General features: G+C 38.7%; 1 protein-coding gene across 9 annotated transcripts in view; it reads right to left on the bottom strand.

Annotated features, from left to right (window-relative positions):
- MLIP (muscular LMNA interacting protein) overlaps positions 1–14,005 on the bottom strand; it is a 126,969-nt gene that overhangs the window by 6,501 nt on the left and 106,463 nt on the right. For 8 of the 9 annotated variants that reach the window (XM_076332947.1, XM_076332951.1, XM_076332949.1 and 5 more), the window contains one exon: positions 4,097–4,150. The exons of the other annotated variant lie outside the window; for it this stretch is intronic. In XM_076332947.1, coding sequence (XP_076189062.1) covers positions 4,097–4,150 — 54 coding nt within the window. The remainder of the gene's footprint in view (positions 1–4,096; positions 4,151–14,005) is intronic. 9 annotated transcript variants of the gene reach the window in all.

Genomic DNA, 14,005 nt, shown 5'->3' with positions numbered 1-14,005 from the left:
AGAGAGAGGTTTCACAAGGAGGAGAATGTCCCTTATTTCTTTTCCTGCTTTCACAAGGAAGTGGCAGATCTGATTTGCTTCATGCTGTTACAGAATGAAGCTAAAGCTGCATGAAGAATAGAATGCTGTTCTTCTGAATACAAAGGTAACGCCTTTTTTTCCCCCCCATTAAATGCTTCACTTTGAGGAAAACAATATGAATCACTAAGTAGAAACTAGCAACACCTTTCCTTCTTCCCCTCTCTCACTCCTTCGTAAAGGTCAAGGAGGTGCTTATGATTCACAGAGCATCTGCCCACCCATTCTTTTTTGGAATTGCATAAATCACACTGGCTTTCTCTCACTGTGTTTTTAGCTCTGAGGGAGGAACATTGCAAGAGAAGAAATTAAGTATGAGCCTATACATAATTTTAGATAAAGAAGAGCATTTTGGTGCGGGCAGAGACTATAGGTCAGAGATCTAAGGTTCTTACTACAGCAGTAAGAGTAATGTTGGACTTATAACTTGACAGAATTTTTCCTAATCAGTTCAGCATCCAAACAGGACATTTCAAATTATGTGGAGACTTGTGGATTATGTAAATTCATAAAGTGTAAATTCAGCATAAACAGTTCCTAGAGTCAAGATAGGTTCCTAAATAAGAAGGAACAATACAGGTGCCTGAAAGATGTTGTGATTTTAAAAGTCATCAACCAAGGCCTACCTTGTTTTCTTCACTGCACTGAAAAGGGAAAGCAGCATAACACACAATTTTGCAGAACCAACCATATAGAAGAGAAAATGGTGAAAATTTGGTGGTTCTTCAGAGACAGCTCAACAACAACATATCTCAAAGAAACCACCACCCTCAGGGCAGCTAAGAAGAGTGCCCCAAATGCTTTGATCTGCTCCTGGCTCTATGTTGTTCTCCTGTTTGTCTCCAAGATAGCATAAATGTTGATCTCTTCCTGGATATCAGTGCTGTATAGTTCCATCTCCAGCAATAGATCTCAAGAGAAATGGATGCCTTTGTTCAGTCCTTCCTGACTGAGAATTAACAAAGGGGTTCATCTCTAGATGTATTTGTGTCTTCTCTGGCACTCCCTAAACATGGAAAGACATTGCTCAGTCTCAACATGGTCAGCATGGTGTCTAATGTCTAAAAATGAGATTAAAAATTGGGGAAAAAAATTAGATAATATGCCCTGTACAAGTACTTTGAAAAGTCCATTGAAGAAGACTTCCTTTGATTTGTAATAGAGAGAACAGAAAATGTGTCATCTTTTGATGTTATTTCCTGACCAGTTTGTGGTGAGCCTGACACAGTTCTTCCCGCTGTGTCTACATGTGGACTGGAGTCCACCTGTATAGTCATAGTCAGTTATGTGACAGGCCCCAGGGAACCAGCACAAACACTCAGCTTGCTCAGCTATACTAAATGGTATCTGACACTTTTTTTTTTTTTTTTTTTTATTTTAAAGCTAACTATTTGCCTCCAGCTAACATTATTTTAAGTGGTGAATGACCATATGTTAATCATAATAACCATATAATCATGAATAACCAGATGTTAATCGAGGGATATACAAAGAGTACTGGTAACCGCCCAGATAAATCCTCTTCTTTCCAATTGATAAATTGGTCTTTGCTCTTTATAAATGCAATCACAATTTCGTCAGAGATCTTTATTCTACAGGTCACAGTACAAATGTTCCAACTGTTGGAGTACATTTAAGCTTTTTAATAAATTGGTTGATAGAAATTATGTTAAACTATTTGTTTAAAATAGAAGGGAACTTTTACAACACAGTGCTATATATTTTATCTGCCTTGAAACAGACCATAGTTGGCCTCTAACCAAAGGAATTTTGCACTTTTGTTGTCATTATCATCAATTCGGAACATGCTACAACCTCATGTTTTCAAGGATATCTCGGTCATGGTAGTCTGACTTTACTATGTCAGTACAAGATGCTTCACTTTCTGCACTAATCTTAATAACGCATCAGTTAAATTATGTGTCTTGTTTCTTAAAAACAAGGTCTTTGAAAAGATTTCTCTTTCCACTTGATCTGCAAAGCTGTCCCTCAACATGTAAATTGTAAAGAAAAAGGATGGGAGATGGGGATCTAGCTGTTTGCTTTTCCCCTATCTTATTTTTGAATACAGGAAAATCAGCTGCATCATTGGAGGCTGCATATATATATACACACACGCACACATATATGTATATATATACACATATGTACATATATGTGTATATATATACACATTTTAGAGTGCCTGATGTAGTGCAAATCTGTTTCATCTCAACAACAAATTTATCCTCAGAACTATTGAATCCCTCTCACCACCCTCTAATGAAATACCTTTACTTCAATAATATTTCAGAAACTTTACAGGTGAGATGGAAAAAAACAACCTATCTGAGAAGCTCAGCAAGGTATTTGTTGTCTAACTTCATTTTGTGAAGGCATCTTGGGGCTTCCTTTGGAAAGATCCATAGCAGAAACCATAAGAACTGCTTTCAAGAGAACCAAGAAGTGGCTCCTGGGAGGCAGAGGAAAGGGGATTGATGGTGTAGAAACAAGCAGAAAGGTCAAAGGCAAGGAAAAAGGGAGGAGGCTGCAAGGCCGTGATGAAGATTCAAACAAAAAGAAATATGAAGTAGCTCTAAGTCCCTGACCCCGTGCACAGAGAAGCTGGGAATGTGCATGAGGATAAGAGGCTATGTTCATATCTCATATACTCCTGGTGCAGAACAGCAGTCTGTTGATCCACCCAACAAGTGAAATGTCTACCTTTTCTTTTTTCTTTCTTTTACTTTTTTTTAAACCATTTTTTTCAGTGGAAACCAAGATAAACTGTAAGGATATATTGACAGGCTCTGTCAACAAACTCAGAATTCAGGCAAACCCTCTGCTCCCAGCATGTGAAGGGCTTGACTTCAAAACTCCTTCAATATTTTTCAAAACAAGAAAGTTACTCATTTGGTAGCAATTATTGGCAAACATCCATTTCATTTATTTAAATGCTCATTTTGCTGCTTTTAGCATGACTAGAATCTAATTTTAAAATAAAACATTAAAAATAAACTGTATTATGAAAATGTAATTATCTTTCCTATCTATATTGTTAAACTCATCAAAAAACTTGTGAAATAATTATGAGCATGCACCTATTAACCAAATAGGTCTTGGTAGTAAAAATTCATTCTTGTGTCATAAATGTACTCATACTGCTATTATTGGTAGTAGGTTATGCTGCCTTATGTGAATTTCTAAAATAATGTTGAAAATGTCCTTTAATTAAAGATGTTCTACTACATTCCCAAGCCTGCAGTAAAGAATATGATAGTTAATTAAATTCCATACATTTATTTCAACATTCAGCTTCATGTTCATGACCTTGTCAGAAAAAAGACTTGCCTGTGCCAGAAGAACCTTTTTAATTTTTATATGCTCTGTCTCAAGAGAAAATTGACTATGTGTAACAGATCACTTCGGCTCTCACTGAGTGAATTATCTAGGGTGGTAACCACTATGGTCCTAGAGTTTGGATATGTAAAAGTAGTAGGGAATTGGCCACTGAATTTAGACTTCAAGAAGATTTGTGTCCTTCTCAAAGTCAAATAAAACTGGCACTGAATTTTAGTACTGGGCAAATATGCACTGTGTGTTGTCTTATGTTTTCTTGACAGTCCTTTACGAAATTCTCATTAACTAATTATCCTAAGTGCTTCTGGTAGTTGTAGCCAGTATTTAAAACAGAAGATATACCAGTGACTGCAAATTGTGGAATGTATGATTTAAATGGGGTTAAGTACATAATTTAACAAATCCCACTTGCTAACATCCCAACAGCACATATCAGGAACCTGAAGTGTAAATGTTAGTGTTACTCCAAATTCACGTAAGCAGCACAGTCTGCAAAACAACTCTGGTTTTTTTCGTCATTAGTCATTAAGAATAATTAATGCTTATCTAGTCTGTGCACTGGACAAAAGCAGATTTGGGAGCTCAGCACATTTTTGCTCATAAACTCTACACAAGCTACATAAATAAAAGATAACGTTAGCATGCAAATACTTAAACCCATTAAATGTCAACAGATTACCTCCTTAGAGCTGAGTGTTTCATTTTCTGGAATAGGCACAATGGGATGACTGGGCTGCCAAGCCAAGATGTCACAGGTTGGAGAGAGCATGAGGTTAAAAACAGGAAAAAGAAATCCATTATCAGTTCAATTTCTGTATAAAATATCACTAAAGTTTAATAATGAAAGCCAATACCCTCAGTCATGCAAAGGATGGCAAGGTAATGACATCCCATTTTTGTTCAACAGGCTCCCTGTTGAACAGGCTCTCACTTACTACTCCTTGTCTGTATGAAAATCTATTTCAAGGTATGGCCTGTTTTCTGTTATATCATATTCCCATAATTAAAAGGATGGGAAGGGATAAATCACTTTCCAATTTGAAAGAGGCACCTCAAGTAAAAATCAAAGCAAGGGCACCTGCCTTATAATACATTTAGTATGAGATAATGCACATAAAGTTATTTAAAACTGCAGCTGTATTTCTGTCACTTTGAAGATCTGCCTTCTTAAATCTCCTCCAAAAGAGCTCTCCTTAATCTTAAATTTCAGACATAAATCATACAAACATTTAACTAAAAAATGCTGTGTAACAGTAATTAGTATGTGCAGAAAGGAGTTTTAGATCTCAGTAATTTTCCAGTGTTTTGAGTATTATATGATTTGCATCTGAGTAATGAAGTTTGATGGGTGTGACTCAAGTGAAGAACCATATCAATTTCAATAAGATTTTAATTAGAATACAGGTAGATAGATAAGCTGGAGCTTATAAAGGCAATGTTAAGATCATAAGCTTGTGAGGTTTTCCTATACAGTAACACAGAGACATCCTCTTTAGAGCAAAGGCTGCTGAAAGGGGTTTGAGTATTTTAGGATTGTACAAAAACAAGGTTGGAAGAAGCCTGCTATTTTCAATGTATCAAAGGCATTACTTTCTTTTGGTATTTAGATCAAATAGTAAATTAGCAAATAATGTGTTGCTTAAAAAAATATTGCTCTTGCCCTAAAAAAATTAATTTTGAAACTGTGCTTTTTGAGAAGCAAAACTGACCTGCTAAACTGGCCCTACAAAGAAAGAAGGATACTGAAGTGGAATATACTCTAATTTTCTGTAATTACATTATGGATCTGCTATGTATTGTGCTCTCCCTTTGTAAATTTGCCCTGATTCATTTTCAGGGAAGCAGGAGTCAAACAACAGCAGCAGTTACAGAAGCTTTGAACCATTTAACTTCCGCTCCCCCCCACCCTCCCCAAAATATGAAAAGGCAAGTGAATAAATTTAGGCAATAAGTTTATTTAATTTATTTCTTCAGTAAATTTAGACAAGGGAATAATTTTAGGCAAAGGAATGGTAAGGAAGGGGTAAGGAGCCTAGATCCTCCCAGTAGCAACATCCCTCCCTCTGCCACACACCTGGCTCCAGACTTCAGCCAACACAGATGCCGAAGCAGCCCCCAGACCTTACACCACCCCGCTGCTGCAGCACAGCTCTTCGCAACAGACATAGGAGGTGTTTAACAGCCTACGTGGGAGACAGAAGTCCCATTTCCAAACCCAGCATCCTGCACCTACCGAGGGTGGGCAATCCTTGGTGATGCACAGGTACAAAGTTCTAGCAACACCTGGCAAGCTTATTTCATTGAAATAAACCCTAGAGTTGAGGTACCTATTGCCTCTCCAGAATATGGCATCTCTGTATTCCAGGCAAAGTAAGAAGGGTCAGTCACAAAGAGAAGAGGGAAAGTATTGATCATTTTCTGTTTAGTTTCTGATGTGTGGCTAAGCTCTCTGAGAAGAACTGTCCACTGCTTGCAAGAAAGAAAAGCTCTCTAGTCAGGTAGTGATCCGAGAATGAAACAGCTCTTTTTCTCAAGTTGCATAGAGAGCCAGTCAATGAAAAATGCACTTTTATTGTGTTATCTCACCCTGGTCTTTCTTGCTGGTATTCATTGCCTACCGTGTTAGCCTGAAATGCCTTTCTGAGTCATGATTCTGCCTTACCTTGTTCCTTGAGTATGCGGTCTCAAGTCCCTCCTTAGACCTGACAAAAGTAATGATCTTTTTTTGTCCAAGAAATATATTTGCTTCCTTTATTTTGATAACATCCTCTTTTCAAACTAAAAAGCCAACGTGTATAACAGTCTCCTTAGAGAGGGAAAATTTTCTGTATTTTCTGGACAGACACTCAACATTGATTTTTTTGGAGAGGCTTAACTGAGACAAGTGAGAGGCAAAGAAGGACTTCACTGATTAATAATGGGGGAAAAAAGTTAATACAGGCTTAAGACTTGGAGAAAAACTGAACAATATACAGTTCTCTCTGTTTTCACAAGGCTTCTCTGACATAAAACCCCTGAAGTTATAGTAGAAGAGTCTATACATTCTACTAGTCAGGTGTCTAGAGACCTGATTTTGCATTAACATGGGGTCTAGTCTTAAGGAAGTCACATATGGCTACATTTATAAAGAACTTTAAGTAGTACTTTAGCGAATACGGAGCACATAAGCCAAGTGCTGCATCCTTTCTACTGAAATAATGCTTAGTCTTTTAGGTCCCTGAAAGGAGGGCGTTGGGTTTTTCCCTGGAATCATACAGCTCTGCCTCTGCCAGCTGCAAAGGAACTGAGTGCCTTGGCCTGAGTGACTTCATCCTAACGAGCTGGAGGCCTGTTCCCTGTGTTATTTCCATCAAGTGTCAATGTAATCTGAAATGTGTCAGCCTTGCTGTGGAAAAGGTCCTGTGCCTGTCCTTCCAGAGTTCAACCAAGAGGCTACAGAATCTTATTCTTTCCTCCCTGATTTTTCCTTACAAATATGATTTTTGTGTTCTTGAATGCACACCACGCCAGTCCCACAAGCAGGATGGAACTTGCTGTCCCAGTGCACTTGCTTTCTGCAGCTCCGTGGGTAAGGATCGGACTTTTTTGGAAGAGAGAGCAGTTTGAATATCTGCAGGGTGAGATGAGCACTGTAATCAGGTCTCTCACTGTCTGGGCAAGTACTAAAGGAGGCCATTGGCATCTCCATGTTGTCTTCTCTGCATGGTGGTCAGCACAGGGTATTCGGAAGACACTTAACAGGACAGATAGCCTACCTGATTAAACTCAGCCTTGTACCTGAATCATGGTACAACTTACAGCCCTAAGCACAGAGTAAAGATCCTCACAGAGTATGGTCATCTCTCTGCAAAGATGAGCTATCAACATCAGAGTACCAGACAGTCAGCTTAAAAGTACCAGAATGCAAAGTAGGCAGAATGAGGCGGGATTAACCCTTCTTTAATAGACATTGTGTGACTATCATCCCTCAGAGTCATATAGGAATGTGCACATGTCCACAAGATCTGAAGTGTGAATGCAACTTGGACTATGTACTTTTTATGGGTGTGTTGTCTTAGTGAGACCTCATCAAGCTCTGTCACTGGCAGTCTTTCATCTCCAGGTCAAAGTAGCTGGCAAGAAGCCCTATTTTCTTCTACAAATGTCAAAGGATTGCATCTGTTGATGGTGGAAGATGATAATATTGCTTTTATAATTTCTATCCTTGTTTCCTTTGCCAGTTACAAAATTCTGCATTACTCTGACAAGGTTAATTAATAATTCTTAACTTTTCCAGACGTCACTCAGTCTTCTGGTAATGTGACGTTTTCTTTATTATTTCTAAGAACAGTAAAAGAACAAACTAGACAAATCTGCATTTGTGGCTGCAAAAATTGTACTGAGGAGAGCAGAATATCCTGACGATATATTTAAGTATTTGCAGCATGTAAGTTCAAAGGGAAATTATATACCTGGCCATAACCTCTTACAGACTCAGTCAAGGCTTAGAAAAGTGGTGGTTATATAACATCTTAGTTAGACCTTTGTTCATTTAGCTCTGTAGAGCAATCAGCAAGACATATTTGCCTTTAAAAGGTCAGTTTATCTTTATTGTGCTGTGAATCACAGCTGCCTCTGAACCAATATAAAGTTTTCTGAGGTGTTCTCAATGTAAGACCTTTTTCATAAATCCAAGTCACTCTCTAGAGGTTCTGCAACCTTTGCTAATTGAGACACAGGTTTAAAACTTTTTGGAACCAGTGACAGATAATGTACATAAGGAATAAGAATGTTTCAACTATAGTAACAAGAGAACATTCACATATACACTGTTCTTTCAAACTACTCCATTAAGTCTTTAATCCACTTTGAAAATAAATTAGGTACTCTAGGCTCTTATGAAACATAGAGTCATTCCTTCACAATAGGAAAAATTACTAATTTCTCAAAGACTAAAAATGTTTATTTTTACATGCATAACAAGCAAACTTTTTTTATAAAACAATTTTATAGATAACCACTTTTTCTGAGTACAAGAACATGAAATCTAGGGTACCAATAAATGGTAAAACACCCACAGCAGCAGAGCAAGAAGTGCCTTCAACTAAGGGGAGAGAAAATATACAGTGTAAAGGGACAATTTATAGTTATGATATCTATAGTCTCTCTGAAATGACACAGCATAAAATCCATTTCAAAGATTCAGTCAGTTAAGGACCCAATTCTTTTGCACCTTTCACCGCTCTATAAAAGGAAATGTCAAGTAGAAATGGTGATCACAACTAAGATTTATAATGTGCCTTCAGCTACATATGCAATAGAACATCCTGACTGACTTGCAAATCATTATTATACACTATTGTACCTGTGCATTTTTAACTTGAAGATTTCAAAACTCTCTCCAGATACCGATAAGTACCTGCACAAGAGGGACAACTCACACGCAAACATGGTTCCCTGCCAGGTTCTCACAGGATGTAGCCCTGGAGGGCACCAGAGTGGGGTGAGACTGAAAGATTTGTATCTGAATACCAGAGGCTGGAGGAGTTACAGGGCTTTGCAGTAGGGATTCCTTATCTCTAAGTGGAGCTGGAGGGAAGGAGATGCACGCAAGCCCAGCAGTGCATTGATTTTCCTTGGGCTGCCTTTTCCCAGGCCAAGTTCAACTGCTCATGCAGGGCTAGTCTACGATGGAATTGGCTGGGGATTTTCTGCCAAAATGATTTTTCAATGAAAAATAGTAGAAACAGAAAAATGAAGCTTTCTGCAAAACATTTTGATGTCTCTTGCAAACTCTCACTAGTCATTTAGAAATTTAAAATGTTCAATCATAAGAAATCCCATCCATAACTGGAATGTTGTGTTTTCTGACCTGGACGTTTCATTTTGGATCACTTCCATAAAAAATGACAATGTATTTCACTATCAGTGCACTTTGTGGCAATCATGATAAGAGCCTCTATTTTCTGCTGTGGCTAATCAAGCTCTGCATTTCCTCACAGGGCTAATTTCACTATAGGTGATTACAAGAGCTGGTGGCCAGCAAGGGTACCAGGCCGGTAATGAAGACTTGAGGCATGAGAACCACAGGCAGCAGAGGAGACAAACATCATCTAATCACATGGATTAGAATTATCTGCTTTGAGTTAGTTCATATAACCTAAAAGATGCATACTGATTTCTGGAGTATTTAAATGTTTTCAAATTTTCATCTGTATTGGAAAGAAAATTTCAGAATTTCCAACACAAGTGTTTCAAATTTCCCTCAGCATATTGACTATGAACTATTTATGGACTCACAGAAATCGAGTCATTGCTTAGAAGAGACAACGTTTCCCTGCCCCAGGAAGGGGCTCATTGCTCATTGACTGATAAACTGATAACAGCTGAAGAACTTTAACTGCTTTCCAGGCGAGAGTGTGAAACAAAATGGATACAATTTTCAGAGCTGACCTTTCCCCCACATATTTTCTTCCCAGATTAGCTGCAAAACTGAAAAAACCCTGTTTTCCGAGTAAGCTTCTCATGCAACAGAGATCTATATGTATGTACCTTAGCTACTTTAAATCCAAACCACAAACTTTGACTGAATTTTCAACAGTATACAAGTGTAACTGTCACCTATTATAATAAAATTTGTATTAAGATCATATTCTGCCTATCTTATAACTACTAAAATGGTAGCCACTGTTTAATTAAGAAAAAGAGAAAGCTAGTACTGTAATTTACAGTTTATCATATATGACCTCTTCATCAACGTTCAGAACACTTTGCCAAAAAGGAAAAAAAACCCACTAATGCCTTGAAGTTCATAACATCTTTGTAACATAGGTAAATACCAGCTTCTTTACTTCAAGCTCTAAGTACATGCTTGGAATTTCACCAGAACTAATTACAGTTTATACATTTTTCTAACATATCTGGAAGTGGAGTTAATTAAGGCCGTATTTCAGAGTACACATTACATCAATACCTGCAATAAAAGTTAAGTGAATTCTAATTGTGCCAATTTGTCCTTTAAAATGTAGAGTTCCCAAAGGTTCATGAGCTCACTGTTTACTTTTCCTTGATACATCGGAAGAGTTCTTTACAATCTAAAAAACCAGCAGAAATTGTATAGAAACATCTGTGTTCAGTGAGGTCTAAGATACAAATTTCTCTATAGCTCTGGGTGTTTTGGTATAGTTTCCATTAATTATTAATTTTTTTCCTTCAGACTTTGTTTTCTTGCTGTCTTCAATAAAAAGTGTACAAGTATCATTTTTGTTTCTCACAGGTGACATGCCCACCAAATCTTGTTTGATATTTTTCACTCAATAGTATATTTCTGCTTTTGCTGTTAAGAACAACCTTTACCTCTGAGTGGCTTCTGTTCTTTGTAATTTCGTCTTTTGTTTTTATTACTATATCACAAGCAAAGACATGTCCACAGGTTGCAGTTCCCATTTGCCAAATCATTAATAGATATTATTTTTTTACATTCCCATTTTATATGGTTTTAAATTCCCCTAGAAATGGAGTTGTATCCAGTCCAAATCCAGTCATGGATCAGGATCCTAGCATGAAAAGCAGTCTTCAAGCTATAGCAAGCTTGCCCCCATCACCATGGGGCATGTTATAGAATCCCATTCACAAACCAACAGAGACATTAGAAGCAGGTACTAGGAGTGTTGTAGTATTTGGGCTGTTGTGTTTCCTTTGCTTGTTCTCCTAAGATGTGTGTTCACATATTAATCTGAAGATACAGAAGACTAAGATAAAGACATCTTAGAAATGAGTTGTTAGCTGGGGCCAGAATTTCTATTATATTTGGTATCGGTTTGCGTATTAAAAATGTCTGCCTGAAATCCACTATGCAGAAGACTAGATGCAATCATCCTAGAAAGCCAGGCATAAGACTGAACCGAAGTTTTATATTATGTAAACACTTCTAAGAATGAAGACAAAGCATTTTAGAACACTTTTTGGTGCTTGAGCCTGACTTAAACTATCCCAGCAGAGACAGTCTGTATAAATGAAAAGGCAGAAAGCAACAGAAGTGGCTGTAAATATGTTCCAAGAGGAAAATTGGACACTTCTGGGCACAGCGTTCACTGGGAAGCACATGTGGATTTCTAAGTATGGAAAGTGCCCACTGGGGTTTGATCCTACCGCGTTCAAGAAAACAACTTTTTGTGTGCATGTTTTCTAAATGAACAGAAGTACACCAAAGAAATACCAGGGTCCTACCATCAACAGCTTCTCCTAGTGGAAATAAGACAGCAAGGCTCTCAAAATCCTGGACTGCATCAAAAGAAGTGTAGCCAGCAGGTCGAGGGAGGTGATTCTGCCCCTCTACTCTGCTCTGGTGAGACCCCACCTGGAGCACTGTGTCCAGCTCTGGAGCCCTCAGCATAAGAAAGACACCGACCTGTTGGAGCAGGTCCAGAAGAGGGCCACAAAAATGATCAGAGGGGTGGAACACCTCTCCTATGAAGAAAGGCCGAGAGAGTTGGGGTTGTTCAGCCTAGAGAAGAGGCGGCTTTGGGGAGACCTTCTTGCAGCCTATCAGTACTTAAAGGGGCTTATAAAAAAGATGGTGGCAAACTTTTGAGCAAGGCCTGTTGCAACAGGACAAGGGGGAATGGCTTTAAACTAAAGCGGGGGAGATATAGACTAGATATGAGGAAGAAATTTTTTATGCTGAGGGTGGTGAAGCACTGGCACAGGTTGCCCAGAGAGGTGGTGGATGCCCCATCCCTGGAAACATTTAAGGTCAGGTTGGAGGGGGCTCTGAGCAACCTGATCTAGCTGAAGATATCCCTGCCCACGGCAGGGGGGTTGGACTAGATGACCTTTAAAGGTCCCTTCCAACCCAAACTATTCTATGATTCTATGAAATTGCCGAACTACCCAGAACAAAATGAATGACATGTTAATCAATTCCTTCTTTTCCTTTGGAAGAGCTGTCTCTGCAGGAGTGGGTAGCAGAGTTCTTTCCAGGCAGTGCTAGACTTAAGACATCTCCATGTTAAGTGCATGCTGTTGTGTCTGCTGTTGAGCCTAAGCTACCTTCATGTTCTGTGGGTAATTTGATGGCTTTGAAGAAAGCAATTGATTACCAAGTTATGATCCTTCTAAAGTGCTTTAGGAGAAATACCTTTCTTTAAAGATGAGCTGAGCAAGGACTCTAGAGGCATTTTCTGCAGGCATTATCAAACTAAGTCCAAAGTGATAGAAATGTCATCTAAGTATGATATGATTAAAATAACTCACTAAGCCCAAGCAATGCCATAAAAGAATAAACAAAGAAGACACAACAATATTAAGCATTAATATTTCCCAACAAGGAGGTCCAATTTGTAGCACAGCACTAATGAACTGGCTTGGTTGCCTCTGATTTATTTTTCTACACTAAAGCAATTGTTGTGGATCACAGATAGTAGAAGGTTGATGAACCACAATACACCTACACAAGTACAGCATTTAAATATCAAAGTTTAAAAGAGAGAAAGAAACTCTCTTCTAGAAATAAAAGCAGCTGGGATGATGTCTGGGAGAAAAGCGCTTTTCCATGGCAACCTTGAAAGGCTGCCACGTTCACAGAATGTCAATTCCCACTATGCTAGTATTAATCAAATACAAACTCCGATGAGTAGGAGATTGTATGGTGAGGTAAACACCACTGATTTCATTCAAAAAATAATAAAGATTCCCCTTAAATATTCTGCTTACCTATGAGCCTGCAGACCTGCAAGTGATTATGAAAGGTTGACACTTCCAACACGACAACATTTAGTGATTTCAAGCAAACTTGATTTAGGTCCAGGAAAAACATTAAATTGCCTCGAGCCCAAAGCTGGACATTAAAGAAAACTTGTCCCCTGCAAGCTTGGACCTTTACTCTTGTAAGTAATGTCCGATCAGGTACAGAAATGGTAATTTTTTTAACATTTCTCATACCACTTGCAAAGAGCCAGTTCCCTCCAATCAATTTTCAAGGCTGTGCAGCTAAATATTTAACAGACAGGGAGATTTTTACAGGGATGTACATGAATCGTGTGCTCAGCCCTTGCTGACAGAAAGAAAAGGCAGTTTGAAAGTCAATAGGGACTGAGAGGTGGTCCCCAGCTGAGGGAGCTACACCCGCTCATCCCCTGCCTATTCACTTGGGCAGGTCATTCCTTTCTCCTTCAAAATGACAGCTGGTTTCCCAAAATCTAATGCTCTCTTCCCTGACAGATATTTACATCGAATGTGCCTCCATATGAATCATAGAATCATAGAACAGCCCAGGTTGGAAGGGTCCAACCTTTTGTGGGAAAGGGAGCCTAGATGAGATTATCTAGCACCCTGTCTAAACACAGCTTGAAAACCTCCAGTGATGGGGACTCCACCACGTCCCTGGGGAGGTTCTTCCAGTGATTGATTGTTCTCACTGTAAAAAAATTCTTTCATATAACAAGATGAAACCTCTCCCAGTGCAAGTTGTACCCATTGTCCCTTGTCTTCTCCATGTGGATCCCTGTGAAGAGAGAGCCTCCATCCTCTTTGTAGCCACCCTTTAAGTACTGGAATACTGTGATGAGGTTCCCCCTGAGCCTTCTCTTCTCCAGGGAGAAAAGACCTA

This window comes from Aptenodytes patagonicus, chromosome 3 (assembly GCF_965638725.1).
Source record: "Aptenodytes patagonicus chromosome 3, bAptPat1.pri.cur, whole genome shotgun sequence".
Taxonomy (NCBI): Eukaryota; Metazoa; Chordata; class Aves; order Sphenisciformes; family Spheniscidae; genus Aptenodytes; species Aptenodytes patagonicus.
Note: the sequence above shows the minus strand (reverse complement) of the source record. Positions and strands in the feature narration are given on the sequence as shown.